Source organism: Paroedura picta, chromosome 6 (assembly GCF_049243985.1).
Source record: "Paroedura picta isolate Pp20150507F chromosome 6, Ppicta_v3.0, whole genome shotgun sequence".
NCBI lineage: Eukaryota > Metazoa > Chordata > Lepidosauria > Squamata > Gekkonidae > Paroedura > Paroedura picta.
The window spans coordinates 61,572,238-61,589,695 of NC_135374.1; the positions used below are offsets into that span (position 1 = coordinate 61,572,238).

The following is a 17,458-nucleotide window of genomic DNA, read 5'->3' on the forward strand; positions in this document are numbered from 1 at the left end:
TTGAGGGACTTGGGAATGTTCAGCCTGGAGAAAAGGAGATTGAGAGGGGACATGATAGCCCTCTTTAAGTATTTGAAAGGTTGTCACTTGGAGGAGGGCAGGATGCTGTTTCTGCTGGCTGCAGAGGAGAGGACACGCAGTAATGGGTTTAAACTTCAAGTACAACGATATAGGCTAGATATCAGGAAAAAGTTTTTCTCAGTCAGAGTCGTTCAGCAGTGGAATAGGCTGCCTAAGGAGGTGGTGAGCGCCCCCTCACTGGAAGTCTTCAAGCAAAGGTTGGATACACACTTTTCTTGGATGCTTTCGGATGCTTAGGGCTAATCCTGCGTTGAGCAGGGGGTTGGACTAGATGGCCTGTATGGCCCCTTCCAACTCTATGATTCTATGATTCTATGATTCTATGATTCTATTTACCATCTAGAATACTCTATGAAGAAAGCATGATACCTTTGTTTTAAATGAATTACACAAGTGCAGCTGTTAATGCTTGGGATTACAGGATCAAACCTAATGTGTTAATTTCTACACTCATGTGGCCAATTAGAACTACATGTTTGTAATGGTTCTACTGCACAGAAATATATTTCAGAAATATATTTCATATATATAAATATATTGCACATTTTTTGTCCTATATAGGTCATAGGTAAGGTCAAATAATCCATTCTGCCTTCACTGCTCTAAAACAGCTCAAGGAACAAATATAATTAGTTAGCTTTTGCTCAAATGGTTGGGTTCTGCTCAAGAAAACAAAGACGAATTAATGAAAGTACTAGTTTATCCTACTACTGTCCCCCACAGCAAACAAGGTTTCCCCTCAGTTCTCCCTGCTACCTTTTCCACGCCCTTTCAGTCATAGTGCACTGAGATCTTGTAGCATCGATTAATTTTTTTAAAGCCTGTGTATAGTCATAGAAAACTCAGCCATTCGCTCCCCTCCTCCAGCCAAGCAGTAGCTAGAAACCACAAACTGGCACCCCCATAGCAGAAACCAAGCTGGGAAAGTCCATCAGTGAGCAATGATGGGGTGCAATACACAGAGCCTTATTCAAGGGATCTCCCCCTGCAACTGTGAACTGGCACTGGCCTTCCTTATCACATGGTCTTAGACAGGAAAAGGAAACTAGAGCAGAAGGCCCAGATTAAAACTGTAGACCTAATCCAGGTATATGAGGAATCTTGCCCTGTTTCTTCCAGTCAAAGGTAAAAAAATCCAAACTGTTAAGCAAACAGTCACAATAGTTTTACAAGAGGCCAGTGTTATAATCCCTATATGGAAGTACTTGAAAGAAAGACAGGGGGTAGGGGTGGCAGCCTCTAGGTGGGACCTTGCAATCCCCTGGAAGTACAGCTATCTTCAGACTACAGAAATCAGATCCTAGGCTTGCCAGCCTCCAGAAGGTTGCTGGAGTTCTCTAACCCTAACCCTCAAAGTTCCCATTACACCATTTTTCTCACTACACCATTTTTCTCAGGGTTTGTGCTTAGAGGAGGGGCCCAAGATCTTCCTGACCTGGCTTCAACCAAATGCCTGGTGGCATTCTGTCTGTGTCTGGAATGTACTATTGATTTATTGGGGAACTTTGAGGTGGGTGGGGGGTGGGATTATTTATAGTTTTATACCATTGCATTTTTAATATATATTCCTGTTGTTAACCACTGCAAGATGGCTGGTCCAAGAATGGCAGTCTATAAATGCAATAAATAAAAAACAAATAGAAGCAAAAGTCTTACATTGGGGAGGGGGTAATCTAGTCTAGTCCCCTGCTCTAGTCTAGTCCACTGTAATCTAGTCCAGTCCCCTGCTCAATGCAGCATCAGCCTAAAGCAGGGGTCCCCAACCCCCAGTCTGCGGCCCAGTACCGGGCCGCAAAGGTCATCGTACCGGGCTGCAAGTGGCCGTGCCTGCCTCCCCCCCACTGCAGCGAAAGGGAGGAAAGAGGCCTGCGCGGCAGTCGGCGCGGCAGCAACGCAAACGCACACGCGTGGAGCTGCCGCGCACGTGTGTTTGCGCCCCCTTTGCATGCGTGGCAACTCTGCGCGTGTGCACTAGCGCCACCTGGTGGCGAAAACGCACATGCGCAGCAATTGTGCATGTGTGTTTATGTGGAGCTGCAGCAGCCGGGCCGCTGGCTCTCCCCCACCCCCGGAGGCGGTCCCCGACCACAAGAAGGTTGGGGACCGCTAGCCTAAAGCATTCAGGTCCCAAAACTTGTAACATTTGCTAATTCCAACTTCAGAAAGCATATCCTTCAGTACAGCATGACGCTGCTCCCCACCTATCAATGACAGGAAGCTACAAATCACTCCACACATGCTTCAGGTCTAGGAGTGTTAATTTTTAAAATATGTTTGTATTTTGAGTAAAAAACAGTATTGGTAATTGGTTTTGCCTGTGTCCTTTATAAAATGTTTATCTCTGGTATCTGGCATTACATTTTACAACATACATGGCCCAGCCCGACAAAGTCACATTTATGTTATAAATTTTAGCCTCTTCCACTCAGCTTGAGGAATACCATAAGATATTTCCCTCACTGCTGCCACCATCACACATACAATAAAATCCACTCTGATCTATAGAGTTGATGATCTTACTGAAGCTTATCCTTACTTGCCTTCAGGTAACAAACTATTCTTCCCACATGGCTGTCCTGCAACCTCCTCACCCTTCACAATGCTCCCCATTTTGGACAATTTGTTGCCCTAAATGAGCCCAGACATGAATCATGTCTGCTTGTTTTGTTGGCTCCTCCTGTCTCCTCCCAGGAGAGGCTGGGACTCTGGCGGGGGCAGCTTAGTGGGACCAGGCAGTGGTGGTGAGAGCAACAAGAGCATAAGAGCAAGGGAATCCTCTTAGGGTCCTGGAGGCAGCAGTGGTGGCTGTCTCCACTTGAGCCCTCGGTGACTGTCCATTATCACACAGGCACCAGTGTTGATACAGTGTTGATGACACAGGCTCAGAAGGCCACTGTCTGCTTGATTGCAGAGTGCAGACAAGGCAACCCTCATCTCCTTGATGCCCATTTTCCACTTCTGCTGTTACACATTAGCACTGGGGCAGTATGAGGGTCATAATGCACAGCCTCTGTCATCTGGCAATAAAGGTAATGATCAGTTGCTCATGGGCCAGATAAGAGCCCTGGACAAGCAAGTTCTGGCCTATAAGCCGTATATTTGACACCCTTACTCTTTTTGCTATTTGTTATATGTTTCATCCTTTTCTGTGAAGCTGATCTTGGAAAAGGTTGTAATTGAAACACAATGCTTGAACTCTGTACGTACCTGAGACCAGTGATCCCCAACCTTTTTATCACCGGGGACTGTCAACACTTGACAATTTTACTGAGGCCCGGGGGGAGGGTAGTCTTTTGCCAAGGGACGTCGCCACCACTGCCTGAGCCCCTGCTCCACTTGCGTCCCTGATTTCTCGCCGCCTGCTGGGGGGCGCTGCCAGCAGCAGCTGCGCAGTGCCACACCAAGGGGGAGCCCCAGCCATGGCGGCTGCTGGGGAGCACCAAAGGCGAGCTGGTGGCAGAGTGGCAGGGTAGCCCCCAAGGCAGCAGCCTGGGAGGAGGATGAGTAGGAGCCACGGCCCGGTACTGTCTGATCTATGGCCCGGTACTGGTCCCCGGACCAGGGGTTGGGGACCACTGCCTGAGATGTTTTCAAGATGTTGTATGTTCAGCTTTTGTATTTTTACAAATTAAATTGTTTGTTAGGTCATGCAACAGTGCAATGGAAAGTGAAATTGATTATAACACTGACTTTGCAGAATGTTGAAGAAAATTGGAATTTCTCGATTATGTTTTCTTCTTTCAGATGGCCTTCAGAAGATGGATCTTTATTGTCATTATTACACTGGCACTAACCTGTTTCAACTTACTCACTATGTTCAAATACATTGGAATCTACTCAGTCTGTCTGAAGGACATGCCTATTTTCCAGCTAGACAACAGAGCTTTTTTGAAAATGCCAGATATAGATTGCAGAAAGAATCCACCTTTCTTAATAATACTTGTAGCATCGCATCGGGACCAAATTAAGACCCGGATGGCTATTCGTGAAACATGGGGAAAGGAAAGAGTAGTCACTGACAAACGCATTGTGACATTTTTTCTTTTAGGAAGTACTTCAAATCCCCATGATGTTATGGTAGAAAGTTTACTTTATAAAGACATCATCCAAAAGAATTTTTTGGATACTTACTATAATTTAACTTTAAAGACTTTGATGGGCCTTGAATGGGTTCACAAATTTTGTCCACAATCTAGTTTTGTAATGAAAACTGACTCTGATATGTTTGTCAACCCCCTTTATTTGACAGAGCTTCTTTTGAAAAGAAACAGAACCTCCAGGTTCTTTACAGGTGTCTTAACAATGCATGCTCATCCAGTAAGGGATCCAAGAAGTAAGTGGTATGTGAGTAAAGCAGAGTATCCATGGAACAAATACCCCCACTGTTGTTCAGGAGCTAGCTGTGTTTTCTCCTCCGATGTTGCTAGTCGTATGTACATAGTTTCTAAAAAAATCCCCTTTTTAAAACTGGAGGATGTATTTATAGGTCTGTGCCTTTCTCACCTGAAAATCAAACCAGAAGCACTTCATTCAGAGCCAGTATTTTTTGTAGGTCGAATTGAATTCTCTCCATGTCGCTACAGGAGACTTGTCACAAGCCATTTTATCACACCTACTGAGATGCTTGCGTTCTGGTTTGTACTAGAGAAATCCATCGATGAAGAATGTCCAGGTGGTTACCCTTGAAATCACAAAGGATTATAAAGGATAAAAAAACATCTTTTAGGCAACAAACAGCAGAGTTTTGATTTCTGCATTCTTCACCTAGTCACAAGTTGCAAGCAATATTCAGTTTTCAATATCCATCAATATGAATCTTCCCTTGACATATATATATTGTTTTGAACTTTTAATTATGCAGTTTAAAGTTTAAAACACACATGCTGTGTTGACTTTCCTTTTTCCTTTTTCAACTTACTGTTTTCCAAAATCCTGATTGGAACACGATTATTCAGAATGCATACTAATGGGTTTACATTATATTAACTTTCAAACGAGATCTGGTCTATGCAAACTCATTATCATATGGCGATATTGTTCTTGGGCTGAGCTGTTTCTGATTGCAGAGGTGACATTACATGATTTACTCCTCTACCCTATTAAAAAATAAACACTTCTCTGTGTATTGAAAAAATGTTTCTTGAGGAGAAGCCTAGATTTCTTCCAAGCATATGCCAGATTTGGAGCTGGACTAATTTTTTGTGAGAAAATATACAACTAATCTGAAATAGTATACCTCAAGAACAGATTTTCCTCAGAATGTTCTGCTTGTTGAGATGAATTTTCTGTATGCTTGAAATTAAACCATAAAGCAGTTTTTAATTTTTCTAAAGAGTCAAATTTACTGTGACATAACCTTGCATGGAACTAAGCCACTTTCATCAGATGTGTGAATTGTATCTATGGTTGATAGATGCATACGAGGGCAAACATTGTAAATTATTATTGTTTGATTTATTATTATTATTGTTTGATTTATTTCCCGCCATTTCCAAAGCCGGCTTGTGGCAGGTAGCCTTAAATGTCATTGTCAACCAAGAGCTCACTTTGTCCATTTTATGAAGTGGCTGCCATGAAAGGTGATGCTACCATAATCTACTCGTCTCCAGAGATATCACAGTGTAGTCCAAGGTGAGCTGTTTCTGTGGATGTATAAGGCATTTTAATAGTACGTGATTGAAAATGCTTTCAGAGAAATCTACAAAGATAAATGCCAGCAGGAATTATTTCACTGATGCCGTCATATTAGATTCAAGTATACCAGCAAGGAAAGAGATGGGTAAAAGTCAATGTATGAAGAAGCTACTATCTCAGAACAGAAGATATGAAGGGACCTTCAGAATATGAGTTTTGTCTTGTTACATCCGTTTTGCCCAGCACCGTCCAACCAGATAAACGTAGAAAGATCACCAATGAGACATGATGGAGACTGCAATAATACAATTTTTCCCTCACATTTCGTATTTTCCAAATAGTAATGTTAATGTTAATTGTAATACTTTGTTGCATAAATTCTAGATAAATCTTTGGTGTAGGTGTAAGAAATGTGCAGCTTTTACCTGTGGTGTGTTTTTTATTTACTATTTTAAATTTACTAAATTGTCACCCCACCCCTAGTAAAATAATTGTGGTACACAGAATCCATATATGCACAAAACCGATGACTCAGGATAGTGGTGGGTGTCCAGTGATGTTAGAGATTGCCTACCTTGTGGAGAAAGCACACAGCCTCCTGCCTCCACAGCTGCTCTCCAGAACTGCTGGCAAGGACAGCACATGCATGCTTCTTTCATGGGACTGGATATTATACATGGAAACAGAGCATGTGACCAGGCTCTTGGTGGTCTTTCACTGAGGCAGGAATCTTTACTGGGTGAGATAAAACAAGCTGCATACTGGCCTTGCCTCTATCAGCCTCCCAAGAGCCCTCTGGTGAGCTGTTCAGGTGCCTAGGTCAGTCAGTTGAGTATGCCTGTTGTCTTATCCCCCCAACTGTCTTGATTTTCCCATTACTATCCTGGATATTTGTTCCAAGTTCCAAGGATGTCACTCTCTGAGGAAAACACTCCCTTGGAAGTATGGAACACCAATACCGTTTCCCTCTGCAGCAGCCTCCTGCACCACAGAGAGCACAGAAAGCAGATTTGCAAGGCAAATAAAAATTGAGCTGTGCTCTTCTGAATCCTGCTTTACTGAATCTGTATGTGAGAAAGTCCAACAACAGGAAGTTGTCTTATTTTTACTTTTTCATAAGGATGAAACTCCAGCTATTTAATTTAGTTGCATAGGAGAGCTAGTGGTACTGTGAAATGCCAAGGGTTTAAAATGTTCTTCTCTCTTGCAGCCCTTGAGAAGCATTTTTCAGCATTAGCATTGCATTATCATCCCTTAAATTACATGTAAGTAATTTTTTTCTCCCTTTCCAGAAATCCTTGGGAGCCAAGTAGCTTAATTGTTGCCTCCTCGGTAACTGAAGTCCTTATTGTCATTATCTTTATTCAAGAGGAGCCAGAAGGACAAGGGTTGGTGTGTTCCATACATCTTATTGTAATTGATTTGGCCATGCATGCTGCCCTGTTGCTGAGAAGTGCTTAAGTGCTTATTCCTTGTCAGTCATATGAACTTATCAATGAGAAAGTATCATAATCCTTCCATTTCATCTTATGATTTAAATACGTGTTTCCCCTGTGCTTTGGGTTTTTCAGCTTGGTTAAGATGGGGTGTCTTTGTACTGAGGTAACCCTCAAGCAGGGTGGGGCTGGGTGTGGTAGGGTATTAGCTGCTTTCTGGTGTTTTTGTGAAACTAAACAAACTCTCCTTCCTGAATTGTTAGTAACCCTCTGTCTGCAGATGATTGAGTGAATTCAATACTTTAGTGTTGAAACATTTACAGATTGGAGGCCAGGGGAAAACCAGGAGAAAGATGTAAAAATCTTTGAAACAATGTTAGAGTCCAGGGGCACTTTTACAACCAACAGAGTTTTATTCAAGATATAAGTTTTCGGGTGCATGCACACTTCTTCAGATACATTGAAATGTAAGTTACCAGTCCAGGTAGAGGGTGAGCTGAAGCTTAACATATATACTAAAGGTGACTAACAGATGAAAGGACAGAACTGGAATAGCAAGCTTAGTTTATACGGTCACCATTTGCTTGGGTTTAATTCCGAGGGAAAACAAAGTGAACGAAATATATATACCAAAATCAAAGATTGGTGGGCAGACATATCCTTCTTAATTGAGAAATGCTGAGAGTAATTACGTGCACAGCTAATCACACCATGCTGCACGGTTGCGACCACCCTTGAGAGATGGCAGGGACGTACACACAGTTATACATTTTCACTGTGGAAAAGACTGAACTAAAACTTGGTTTCCATGGAAAGCTCATGAATACTCCAACCGGTATGGTGTAGTGGTTAGGAGTGCGGACTTCTAATCTGGCGAGCTGGGTTCAATTCCCCAATCCTCCACATGCAGCCAGCTGGGTGACCTTGGGCTCGCCACGGCGCTGATCAAGCTGTTCTGACCGAGCAGTAATAGCAGGGCTCTCTCAGCCTCACCCATCTCACAGGGTGTCTGTTGTGGGGAGAAGAAAGGGAGGAGAGGAAAGGGAAGGCGACTGTGAGCCACTTTGAGCCTCCTTCGGATAGAGAAAAGCGGCATATAAGAACCAACTTTTCTTCTTATTTATTGTTGGAAGATGTCTAATAAATATTTTTTGTATCCAAGTACCAATTCCCTTTTAAAATGCTGGTGGTAAATGGCTCATTTCTATTTATTAGAGTGCCTTCAAAATTTAAAAGCTGTGTTTTTGTCACAGATTGAATGAATGTTTGCAGAGAAGTGTGGATCTGAACATTTGTCTTCATAGTGGAGATGGACAGTGCTGTCAAGTCACAGGCAACTCTTGGGAACCATGTAGTGTTTTCAAGGCAAGAGATATTCAGAGGTGGTTTGCCATTGCCTGCTTCTGCGTTGCAATCCTGGACTTGTTGGAGTGGCAAAACATTTACAAAATGGCTGCACTTATACTTTATAATCTACATCTTTTCTTAAACAGAAATAAAATTCACATAAGAGAGTCACAGTCTGAGTTTCTGCTAAGACTCAAGAAATGCTTATCAGTACAGTTGAGAACAGAATAGAAGAACACTCTCCCTTTTGCTTCATGTATTCTGAATTCCAGTTCTTAAAGACAGCCATTGTATTCAGAGCAATTTATGCAACTAACATAGATTCGAATGTAACTTACCAAAGACAAAGAATCATAGTTCTAATATAGTATTTCATGCCAAAAAGAACTGACCGCAGGTAACTAAACAGAAGGTATTTTATTCACTTACATAATAAAGGTAATGGCCTCCAGCACCATCTTTATACCCGCAATGCACCCCCAAACTAGCTCAAGAACTGCACATGATATGAACAGGGAATCCTGACAGGAGACTTTGCAAGTTGAACTGGAGGTTACCGTGGAATTGACCCTCTGACTGTATTGTAATCAGAAGTATAAATGCTTTGTTTTAGAGAGCCTGCATGCTCTCTGCCTTTTGGATCACTGCTTTTCCTGCAGGGAGCCTATTCCTCAGCTGATGAACTAAAAAGATCTTTTGGTTTCTTACCCTTAGTGTTTTCTTTAATTTGAGTGTTGGGGACACAGAGTTATCAAACCTGTTTGACTAAAACTTCAGTCAACAGCTTCACATCCAAGTACTAACTGGACCGACCTTGTTTAGCTTCCAAGATCAAATGAGACTGGGCTAGCCTGGCCAATCCATAAAATGTATACATAGCACAGCAAGAATACACAGCAAGAATTGAGGGGAAAATCCCTACAAAGAATGGAAGAGAAGTTGGTATATGAGCAAATTATCCAGTATGTAGTTGAATTGAAGAGCAGCATGCTATATAAAGAATTGCCCCTTTATATGCAATGCTAATTAACAAAGTAATTAATTTTTAAAAAGCAATGAATGAACTCTGAAGAAAAAGGATTTAAAACTTTCCCTTATAACAGTAAGTATGGAGGAAGATAAAATAAGGCAGGGCCGGAGGTGTGGTGGGTGGAGTTTAAAAAGATCCCTATCTGAAAGGCAAGGGCTGATGAGAAGATCTGTGTGAACATAAGAATGGGAGAAAATAATTTGAGGTTGGTATTAAAAAACACTTCAATTCCCATAAAGGACAGGAATGGAGAGAGGGGAGACACAATTTGGGGAGAAAGGGAGCGAGAAGGATTAGGCATGTGGGCGAGTAGATGTAAAACGTATGGAAAGAGCAAGGAGGGGTGCCATGGAAGACGCTGGGACATGGATGAGTGAGGGTATCTGTGAAAAACATGGGGAAGGGACAATAGGGTGGCATGTGCGAGAAATATCTATGGAAAAATATGTGGAAGATACATTTGCTTAGGAATCGGAGATAGCAAGGTGTTCCCAGGCCTGAGGCCTAGCAAAAAAAAAAAAAAAAAGGGGGGGGGCTGGTCGAGATATGTAGGCCCAAGTGGAGTGGGCTAGACATGCTGGAACAGAGTAATGAAGGCCACAACATTTGATGGATGAAGGGTGAGGTATGCCTGGTTTCTTGTCTAGAAATGTAGCCAGAGAGCAAGGACAGGAGTTTGAAAGATCTCATGAAATATTTGAACTACGCCACAATTGCACAATTTGTTTGCTGCAAAATTTCAAAATGCTTCTAAGAAACTAGTCACTTAAACTCATTTTACCTCCAAACATACAGCAAATAGCGTTGTCAGCTCCCAGGTAGGACCTTGAGTTTTCCCAGAATTACAAAACTGCTGTCTTGAAGAAAATGGCTGCTTCAGAGTGTAAATTGTAGCTTCACATCTTTCCTGAGTTCCCTGCCTTGTCCTGTTCCACTTCCCTTCCAGTGTATACCCCCAAATCTCCAGGAAACTTTTCAACCTGGAGCTGGCAATCCTATCTACATGCATAGCCCAAACAGTAAAGAATCTCTGATGCAAAATCTACTCCTTTATTTCACTATCTGATGAATGCTTTAAAAAGCAATTGTTATGTACAATTATTTTAATAGTAGAATGAATCATGTCCTTTCTACACTTTGCAGGTGAGAGAAGGAAAATACACGCATTCTTTCTTGTTTCTTTCTGTCGCACACACTGTGGTGTAAACACAAATGCATGACTGATAAACAACAGTTACACAAGACAAATAGCTGAAGACAATATACAAAGTGAGCGCTTCTCTCTCTTACATACAAGGCACATTGTTGATACCTGTAACTGCCGCAATACTATATAAACATGTTATTTTAATAGAGAAAATAGAGAAAATATGTCACATCACATTTTGTGTCGGATGGGGTCTTGGCAATAGAGGCATGACCACATTGTTGGCTTAAATATGGCTACAGCTTTAATATACTCCCCTCTGCAAGTACCCAGCTTGCTGGGGGGTAAATGGTAATGACTGGGGAAGCCACTGGCAAACCACCCCGTATTGAGTCTGCCATGAAAACGCTAGAGGGCGTCACCCCAAGGGTCAGACATGATCCAGTGCTTGCACAGGGGATACCTTTACCTTTACCTTTAAGTCTACTTCTACTCAGCAGCTGTTCTTTGCGTTGACTACAAAACAGCATCCTGTAATAATGATATATTACTATATGTTATTGTCTTTAGCCTGTTATTTTTCCCGAAGCTGATTTCCTCTGACGTTTTTGGGAATATCACACTCCAAGCATATTATCAGGTAGTCTGGAATAGAAAGGTGTGCATTGTTCAAAATTCCACCTCTACTGATACCGTTTTCCTCTTCTCAGCCTTTGCAGACATTGTTTGATCCTCATTTTAAATCCAGAGGGTGTTTTAATTTGAAAAAAGTAATAACTAGAGCTTTATAACAAAGTATTGACATGATCCACTTGTTTTCTGAACTTCCAGCTTCCCAGTAGCAGTGAGAAAAGGCAGGTGCGTGACAGAACCCACCTAGAACTCTTGTAGGTTCCCTGCTTCCTAATCACTTTGTGTTTTTCAGGTCAACACAATCTGGATACTCAATTCAGTCACGTTTGTGATTCTGGACAACAAATATTTACTAATTCTATCATATATTGTTTGTTTGTTTCTTTAGATTTTTAAAGTAGTTTTTCATATTTATTTAATTGCTGAAATATTGGGGTGAGGGTTGAAGAGATTCTTACCCCCAATCAAAAGCTTTAAAGCATAGTAACACCTTCTTTTAATAGTGTGGTATATGTTGAAACAGAATTTTGAAAGTCAGGTGCTCTCCTCATTGTATGTTTCCTTATCATGTACAGGTGTAGTAAAGAGACCCCAAAAAGTGTCATCATTTGAGCTGTTGATGTATCACCTTTTTACCATCTTGGACTTCAAGAAAGGAAATGCTTAATTAAGCGAAAAAGGTGCCATCAGGAGGTTGCTACAAGATTCTTTGTCAGAAAAACTTAGTTATGTGCATACAACAACAATGATGTACACACAGCAATATTCTGTGGCTATGCATAAACGATTTTTTGGGTGGCGGACCAACGGTCCCACGCGATCATTGGTAAGTTAATGGATGGCGGCTGATTTATCAATTTGGCCAGTTATACATAGGTTTGGAAACCCACATGGCATGTCATACAAAATCGAGGGTGAAAATGGCTCAGCATGAGTTTCGAAAATAGGGCTACTATCCCTGTACCAACGCATGCAGGGAGATTCTTAGGGTGCCTGGGGAGGATGGAGTTTCAGAGGGACAGGATGTCACTTCTGGGTGATGCTTTAGGAATTTCCTCAACTTTTAAAGATCATAGAGATGGGGAACTACCTAGAGTGTCATGGATGTTGTGAAGCTATTTCTAGGTGGAGGTCTAGAAAATGTGGCATTATTTCCAGGCAACTCTTTAGGGAAATTCCCAGAGTATCACCATTGATGCTATGTCCCATTTTGTTTGGAGAGGATGGAGAGGATGTGTGGGGTATTGTCCATTGTAAGCAAGCAAATCATCAATTTTAAATCCTTTTTATATAGATGGAAGGTGAGTGCTATAAGTTGAAGTTGAGTTTGTGGAGAGGTCATTTGAAACTACAAAAAATATCCAAGGGGAACTTGCCACCATTTTAATTCTACAGTGGCTTACCAAGGGTGGCATGGGGGAGTATGGTGTGCCCTGAGTGCAACTTGAGGAGGAACCTTGAAGGGGACCTTTGAAGCCAGCATGCGGTATCCAGCTGAACGCTTTTCCTTTTTAAAATGCACATCTGGCTTCAACCAATAGAGGCACCAGGAAGTCTGAGCAAATCAAAAATCATATTATGATCAGCTAGACTTCCCTTTCTCCAAGACTGAAGCCAAATTGCTTCACATAGCTTACAACCAACCCAGCACACTTATTCAGTAATTACCAGCATTCAAGTTGTTTTCTTCAAGAGTCTAGACCAGGGGTAGTCAAACTGCGGCCCTCCAGATGTCCATGGACTACAATTCCCATGAGCCCCTGCCAGTTAATGCTGGCAGGGGCTCATGGGAAATGTAGTCCATGGACATCTGGAGGGCCGCAGTTTGACTATCCCTGGTCTAGACTTTCCCTTTTTCTTTCCTTGCACCCAGCTCAGCCAGATATTGCAAAGCAGTAGTAGTATATTTATATTTATCAAATGGCAGAATTATATACAGAAAGCATATAATGATATAAAATACATAACCAGGTTGATACAATGGATAAACAGACAGATTAAACAGTACTGCTATCTAAATTTTCAATCCACTCAATAGCAACTGGGGAATGTTCAAAGAGCTCTGTCATATCTCCTTGGGAAGCATGATGCTCACTTTCCTGTGACAGATGAAAAATAGTTTAGTGGGCTGCACCATAATTGCATTCAGGTCTTGCTATTTTGCCCTGTTTAAACAACGGGTTTGTACGTCTGCCAAAGCCTATTCATATTTTATTAGCTGTTTTCCATGATTCATGTGACAAGTCAAATCCTTTAGGCCTCTCATTGGTGTTTAACAGGTCATGGGTATCAGGTGGAACTGATTGCATCCATGACTGGGGTGTTAAAAATATTTTCCTCTCTTAAGTTCTCTCCCTCTTTCCCACTTGTTTCTCATTCATTTTTGTCTTCCTTCATCTAATTTTTCCAAGTCTTCCCCCCTTTATTTTTACTTCTTGGTCTCAAGACTTTGTCATCCCTATTCTGCTTAGTGACATAATGTATTTAGCAGCAAATATTTGATAATATTACAAACATAATGCACTGGGTTTGCTGGACATTTAACATTGAACTGGTTCTACTTGGCTTCCAACCCCCTCCCTTTGCTTGGATTGTGATTCTGTGCTTGACATAAACTGGCATTTCCACAATGGCACTGGGTTCTGCTGGACACTGTGATTTCACTGGTACTGCTGGGCTTACAAAAATGCCACCTCTTCAGTTTCTACTGCAGAGCTTCTCTGGTTTGATGCAAGTCCTTTGGAAATAATGGAGGATGGGAGCACCTTCGGGGGGAGGGGGAGAACAGTGTGTTTCTTAGCATCCAATCTTGGGACACTTTTGATGACTATTTTATAATGCTTTGGTGAGCATTAATTAGTAAAAGTTAGTACAAAGGCAGACTCCTAACTCTCAAAACTGCCTTGTAGATGTTTGGGATGGTCGGCTCTTGGGCTTCTAAATGGAGAACAGAAGCCCTCCCAAATGCTTGCTCTGAACACAAGTGGTGTAATGGATTTTTTCGTTGTTGTCAAACTCACAGAAGACAAACCCCTATAGGGTTTTCCAGGCAAGAGATGTTTAGGTGTGGTTTGTCATTGCCTGTCTCCATGTTGGCCTTGCTTAAATTCTGAGATCTGACAAGATCAAGCTATCAGACGCTATTCAGGGGTGAATCTGCACTGGGCTTTTCATCCCCGGTGACCCCAATTTAAAGAAAGTCATCTATGTGTTATTCGATTTCCATTCTGATATTTAGCACTTTAAATTTCCCTTTGATTCGCAGTGACCCTACCTTTCTCTTGCGATATCCAGAAGTGGATATAAGTCACTATATTTGAGGAACATGCTTTGAGAACCCCCAATATTAAGTGTAGATCTTCTGCATTTTGCTGGATTAAATTCCTCCCTGGCATCTCCAACGCTGATGTAGCAAAGCAGTCAGTTGCTGATTGGTCAGTGCATCAGTTCAAAGACTGCCTGGTTCCCTCACAAGACTTATTTTTGCCCTAATTTTGGTATCTCTTTTAAAGTGACTGCACTCCAGTGACTTCTATGAGCAGAGATTTGCCTCTTGGATTTATTTCCCCCGGTTCATTCTCTGTGAGGCTGCTGCTGCCTCCCCTCCCCCTCATTCAGGATTTTAATTACTGGGGTCCCTCCCCTTTCCGCTCTCTTCAGTCTCATCATTGGCCATTTGGGGAGGGGGGGGGGCGGGTTGACATGTCCATATATGGCCATATCACCCATTTTTTAAAAAATAAAATATTAAAAATTAATTAACTCCCACCCAATCAGAGAAACCCTTCTGGGGCCATCGAGAAACACTATGGTTTCACAAAACCTGATCTAGAGGCTTAAAGATAAATTACTGCAGAGATTTGTGTGATGACAAAAGTGAAAAGAATTACTCAATTAGGAACTGAATGAGATGACCTGGTACATCTAGCAATAGAAAGAATTTGTTAACCTTACATTGAAAAGTGAATAGAAGTTTTGTCTATTATATTTCTTTCTTTTTTTCAGGTGATCTTCAGGAGACATTGGGTTTTTTTCATGATGGCATTGGCTGTAGCTTGTTTCACCATATTGAATTCTATTGGAATCTGCCCAACCTGTCAAACAGATGTGCCTGTTGTTAACAGAAGCACAGGAGATTTTGTGGCATTGCCTGATAAAACTTGTGGTAGGGATCCACCATTCCTAGTAATACTGGTAACATCTCAGCTAAACCAAATTACAGTCCGGATGGCTATCCGTCAAACATGGGGCAAAGAAAGAATAATAGCAGGCAAACGCATTGTGACATATTTTCTCCTAGGCAATAGTTCACATCCCTATGACCAGTTTGCTGTTACTACAGAAAGCATACTATATAGAGACATCATCCAAAAAGATTTTCTAGATACATATTACAATTTAACTTTAAAGACTTTGATGGGACTTGAATGGATTCATAAATTCTGTCCACAGTCTAGTTATGTCATGAAAACTGATTCTGATATATTTGTTAATACTTATTACTTGACAGAACTTCTGTTAAAAAGAAAAAATACAACCAGATTTTTCACAGGCGTTTTAAAAATGCACGAGCACCCTATAAGGTATCCCCGTAGTAAATGGCATGTTAATAAACTGGAATATCCAGGAAGCAAATATCCTCCATTTTGTTCAGGAACTGGCTATGTTTTCTCCACTGATCTTGTTAGTCAGGTGTACAATATTTCCAAAAAGATCCCATATATTAAACTGGAAGATGTGTTTGTTGGTCTGTGCCTTGCTGAACTCAACATTCAACCAGAAATGCTTCATTCAGAGCCAACCTTTTTTGCAGATAGAATTGAATTTTCTCCTTGTCGCTACAGGAAACTTGTCACAAGTCATTTTATCACTGCTAATGAAATGATGGTGTACTGGAATAGGCTGGAAAAGTCCATGATTGAAGAATGCCCAGGTCATTAGTATTCTTCACTTCACACACACACACAATCTGAAGACACTGGCTAAAAGCCTAGACATACAAATAGCATAGTTTTCAGACAGTGGAGTAAGAATACTAATGATTCATTTACATGCAGTTCTAATTCAAATTATGCATTTATCAATTTAAAAAACTATTCCTGGCTTCTTTAAATTTGGTGTGTGTGTGTGTGTTTTAAATAAAGGCTTCATCCAAAATATGTTAATTTGTAATAGATTCAATTTGGTTTAAACAGAATTATTTTCCAAAATCGTCCAGATTTGCACACAGTTATCATATAATAAAATTGTTCTTGAGCTGTACTGATTCCGATGGTGTGAGGAATTTAATTGGCTGAATGCTTCTTCATACAATGTGACTTTACTTCAAATTATACATTTTTCAATTTTAAAATAGCCACTCTCACTGCGTGTTGTAGATGATATGCCGAAAGGAAGGAGTTTAGCATTGTTGCCTTACCATGCTTTTTCTTTTTTTAATATTCAGAGTTTGTATGTGTGAGGAAAGGTTTGAAGATGCAATTTTAAAAACTGCAGCTAGAGGTCTTAACAGGCCAGGAACAGATGATGACTTGTGAATAGGTGAAGCTTTAGTGTATTTAGGACTGGGATGCTGAAGGTTTTCTTACAAAGAACTTGTAGGATCAAGCCAGTTTCCTTACTCAAGGCAATAATAATTATGTCCCCAAAATAAATAATAAAAAAGAATCTTTGGGCACCTTAAAAATGAACACATTTGTTGTAGCATACACTTTTGAGAACAAGGACACATTTTCAATAGAAGTGGTTTTTGTTCAAAAATTTAGATACTGGCACTTGTCTTTTGATGTCACTTATTGCAATTTTTTACATCTGTGCCTAAGACAGATTTGGTAAAGTGGATTCTAGTCCACAAGACCTGCCACAATAAATGTGTTAGTCTTTTAGGTGCCATTAACAGGCTAACATAGGTGTTCTCTTTGGAACTCTGATGAGGCAGTGACGATGCAACGTTCTTTCATGTTTCAAGTTTTCTCGCTGGTAGTGTTTATATTTGTCAGCCACTGTGGCAGAAATTATGAGTAAACTTTTGATTTATGTGTAAGAAATGTGAAGCTTTTACATGTGTTATTTGCTTATTCATTTACCCAGTCTTAAAGGTAATATCAACACAGTTTACAGAAACTCTCCATCTGCTGTATTCAGTGTAAC

General features: G+C 41.0%; 2 protein-coding genes across 2 annotated transcripts; both read left to right on the forward strand.

Annotated features, from left to right (window-relative positions):
* Nucleotides 1-1,115: 1,115 nt before the first annotated feature.
* LOC143839948 (beta-1,3-galactosyltransferase 5-like) lies at nucleotides 1,116-6,010 on the forward strand. Its single transcript, XM_077342736.1, has 2 exons — nucleotides 1,116-1,206; nucleotides 3,826-6,010. The coding sequence occupies exon 2, from the start codon at nucleotides 3,826-3,828 to the stop codon at nucleotides 4,765-4,767; it is 942 nt and encodes a 313-aa protein (XP_077198851.1). The 5' UTR covers nucleotides 1,116-1,206; the 3' UTR covers nucleotides 4,768-6,010.
* A 3,672-nt stretch (nucleotides 6,011-9,682) lies between these two features.
* Nucleotides 9,683-16,435, forward strand: LOC143840702 (beta-1,3-galactosyltransferase 5-like). Its single transcript, XM_077344249.1, has 3 exons — nucleotides 9,683-9,733; nucleotides 11,884-12,134; nucleotides 15,314-16,435. The coding sequence occupies exons 2-3, from the start codon at nucleotides 12,054-12,056 to the stop codon at nucleotides 16,247-16,249; spliced, it is 1,017 nt and encodes a 338-aa protein (XP_077200364.1). The 5' UTR covers nucleotides 9,683-9,733; nucleotides 11,884-12,053; the 3' UTR covers nucleotides 16,250-16,435.
* The last annotated feature ends 1,023 nt before the right edge of the window (nucleotides 16,436-17,458 follow it).

Bases quoted from the DNA above. Each gene is read 5' to 3' on its own strand.
- LOC143839948 (XM_077342736.1), top strand. From the start codon at position 3,826: ATGGCCTTCAGAAGATGGATCTTTATTGTCATTATTACACTGGCACTA.
- LOC143840702 (XM_077344249.1), top strand. From the start codon at position 12,054: ATGATGTACACACAGCAATATTCTGTGGCTATGCATAAACGATTTTTT. The intron at 12,135-15,313 runs GTAAGTTAATGG...TCTTTTTTTCAG, and splicing joins ACGGTCCCACGCGATCATTG to GTGATCTTCAGGAGACATTG.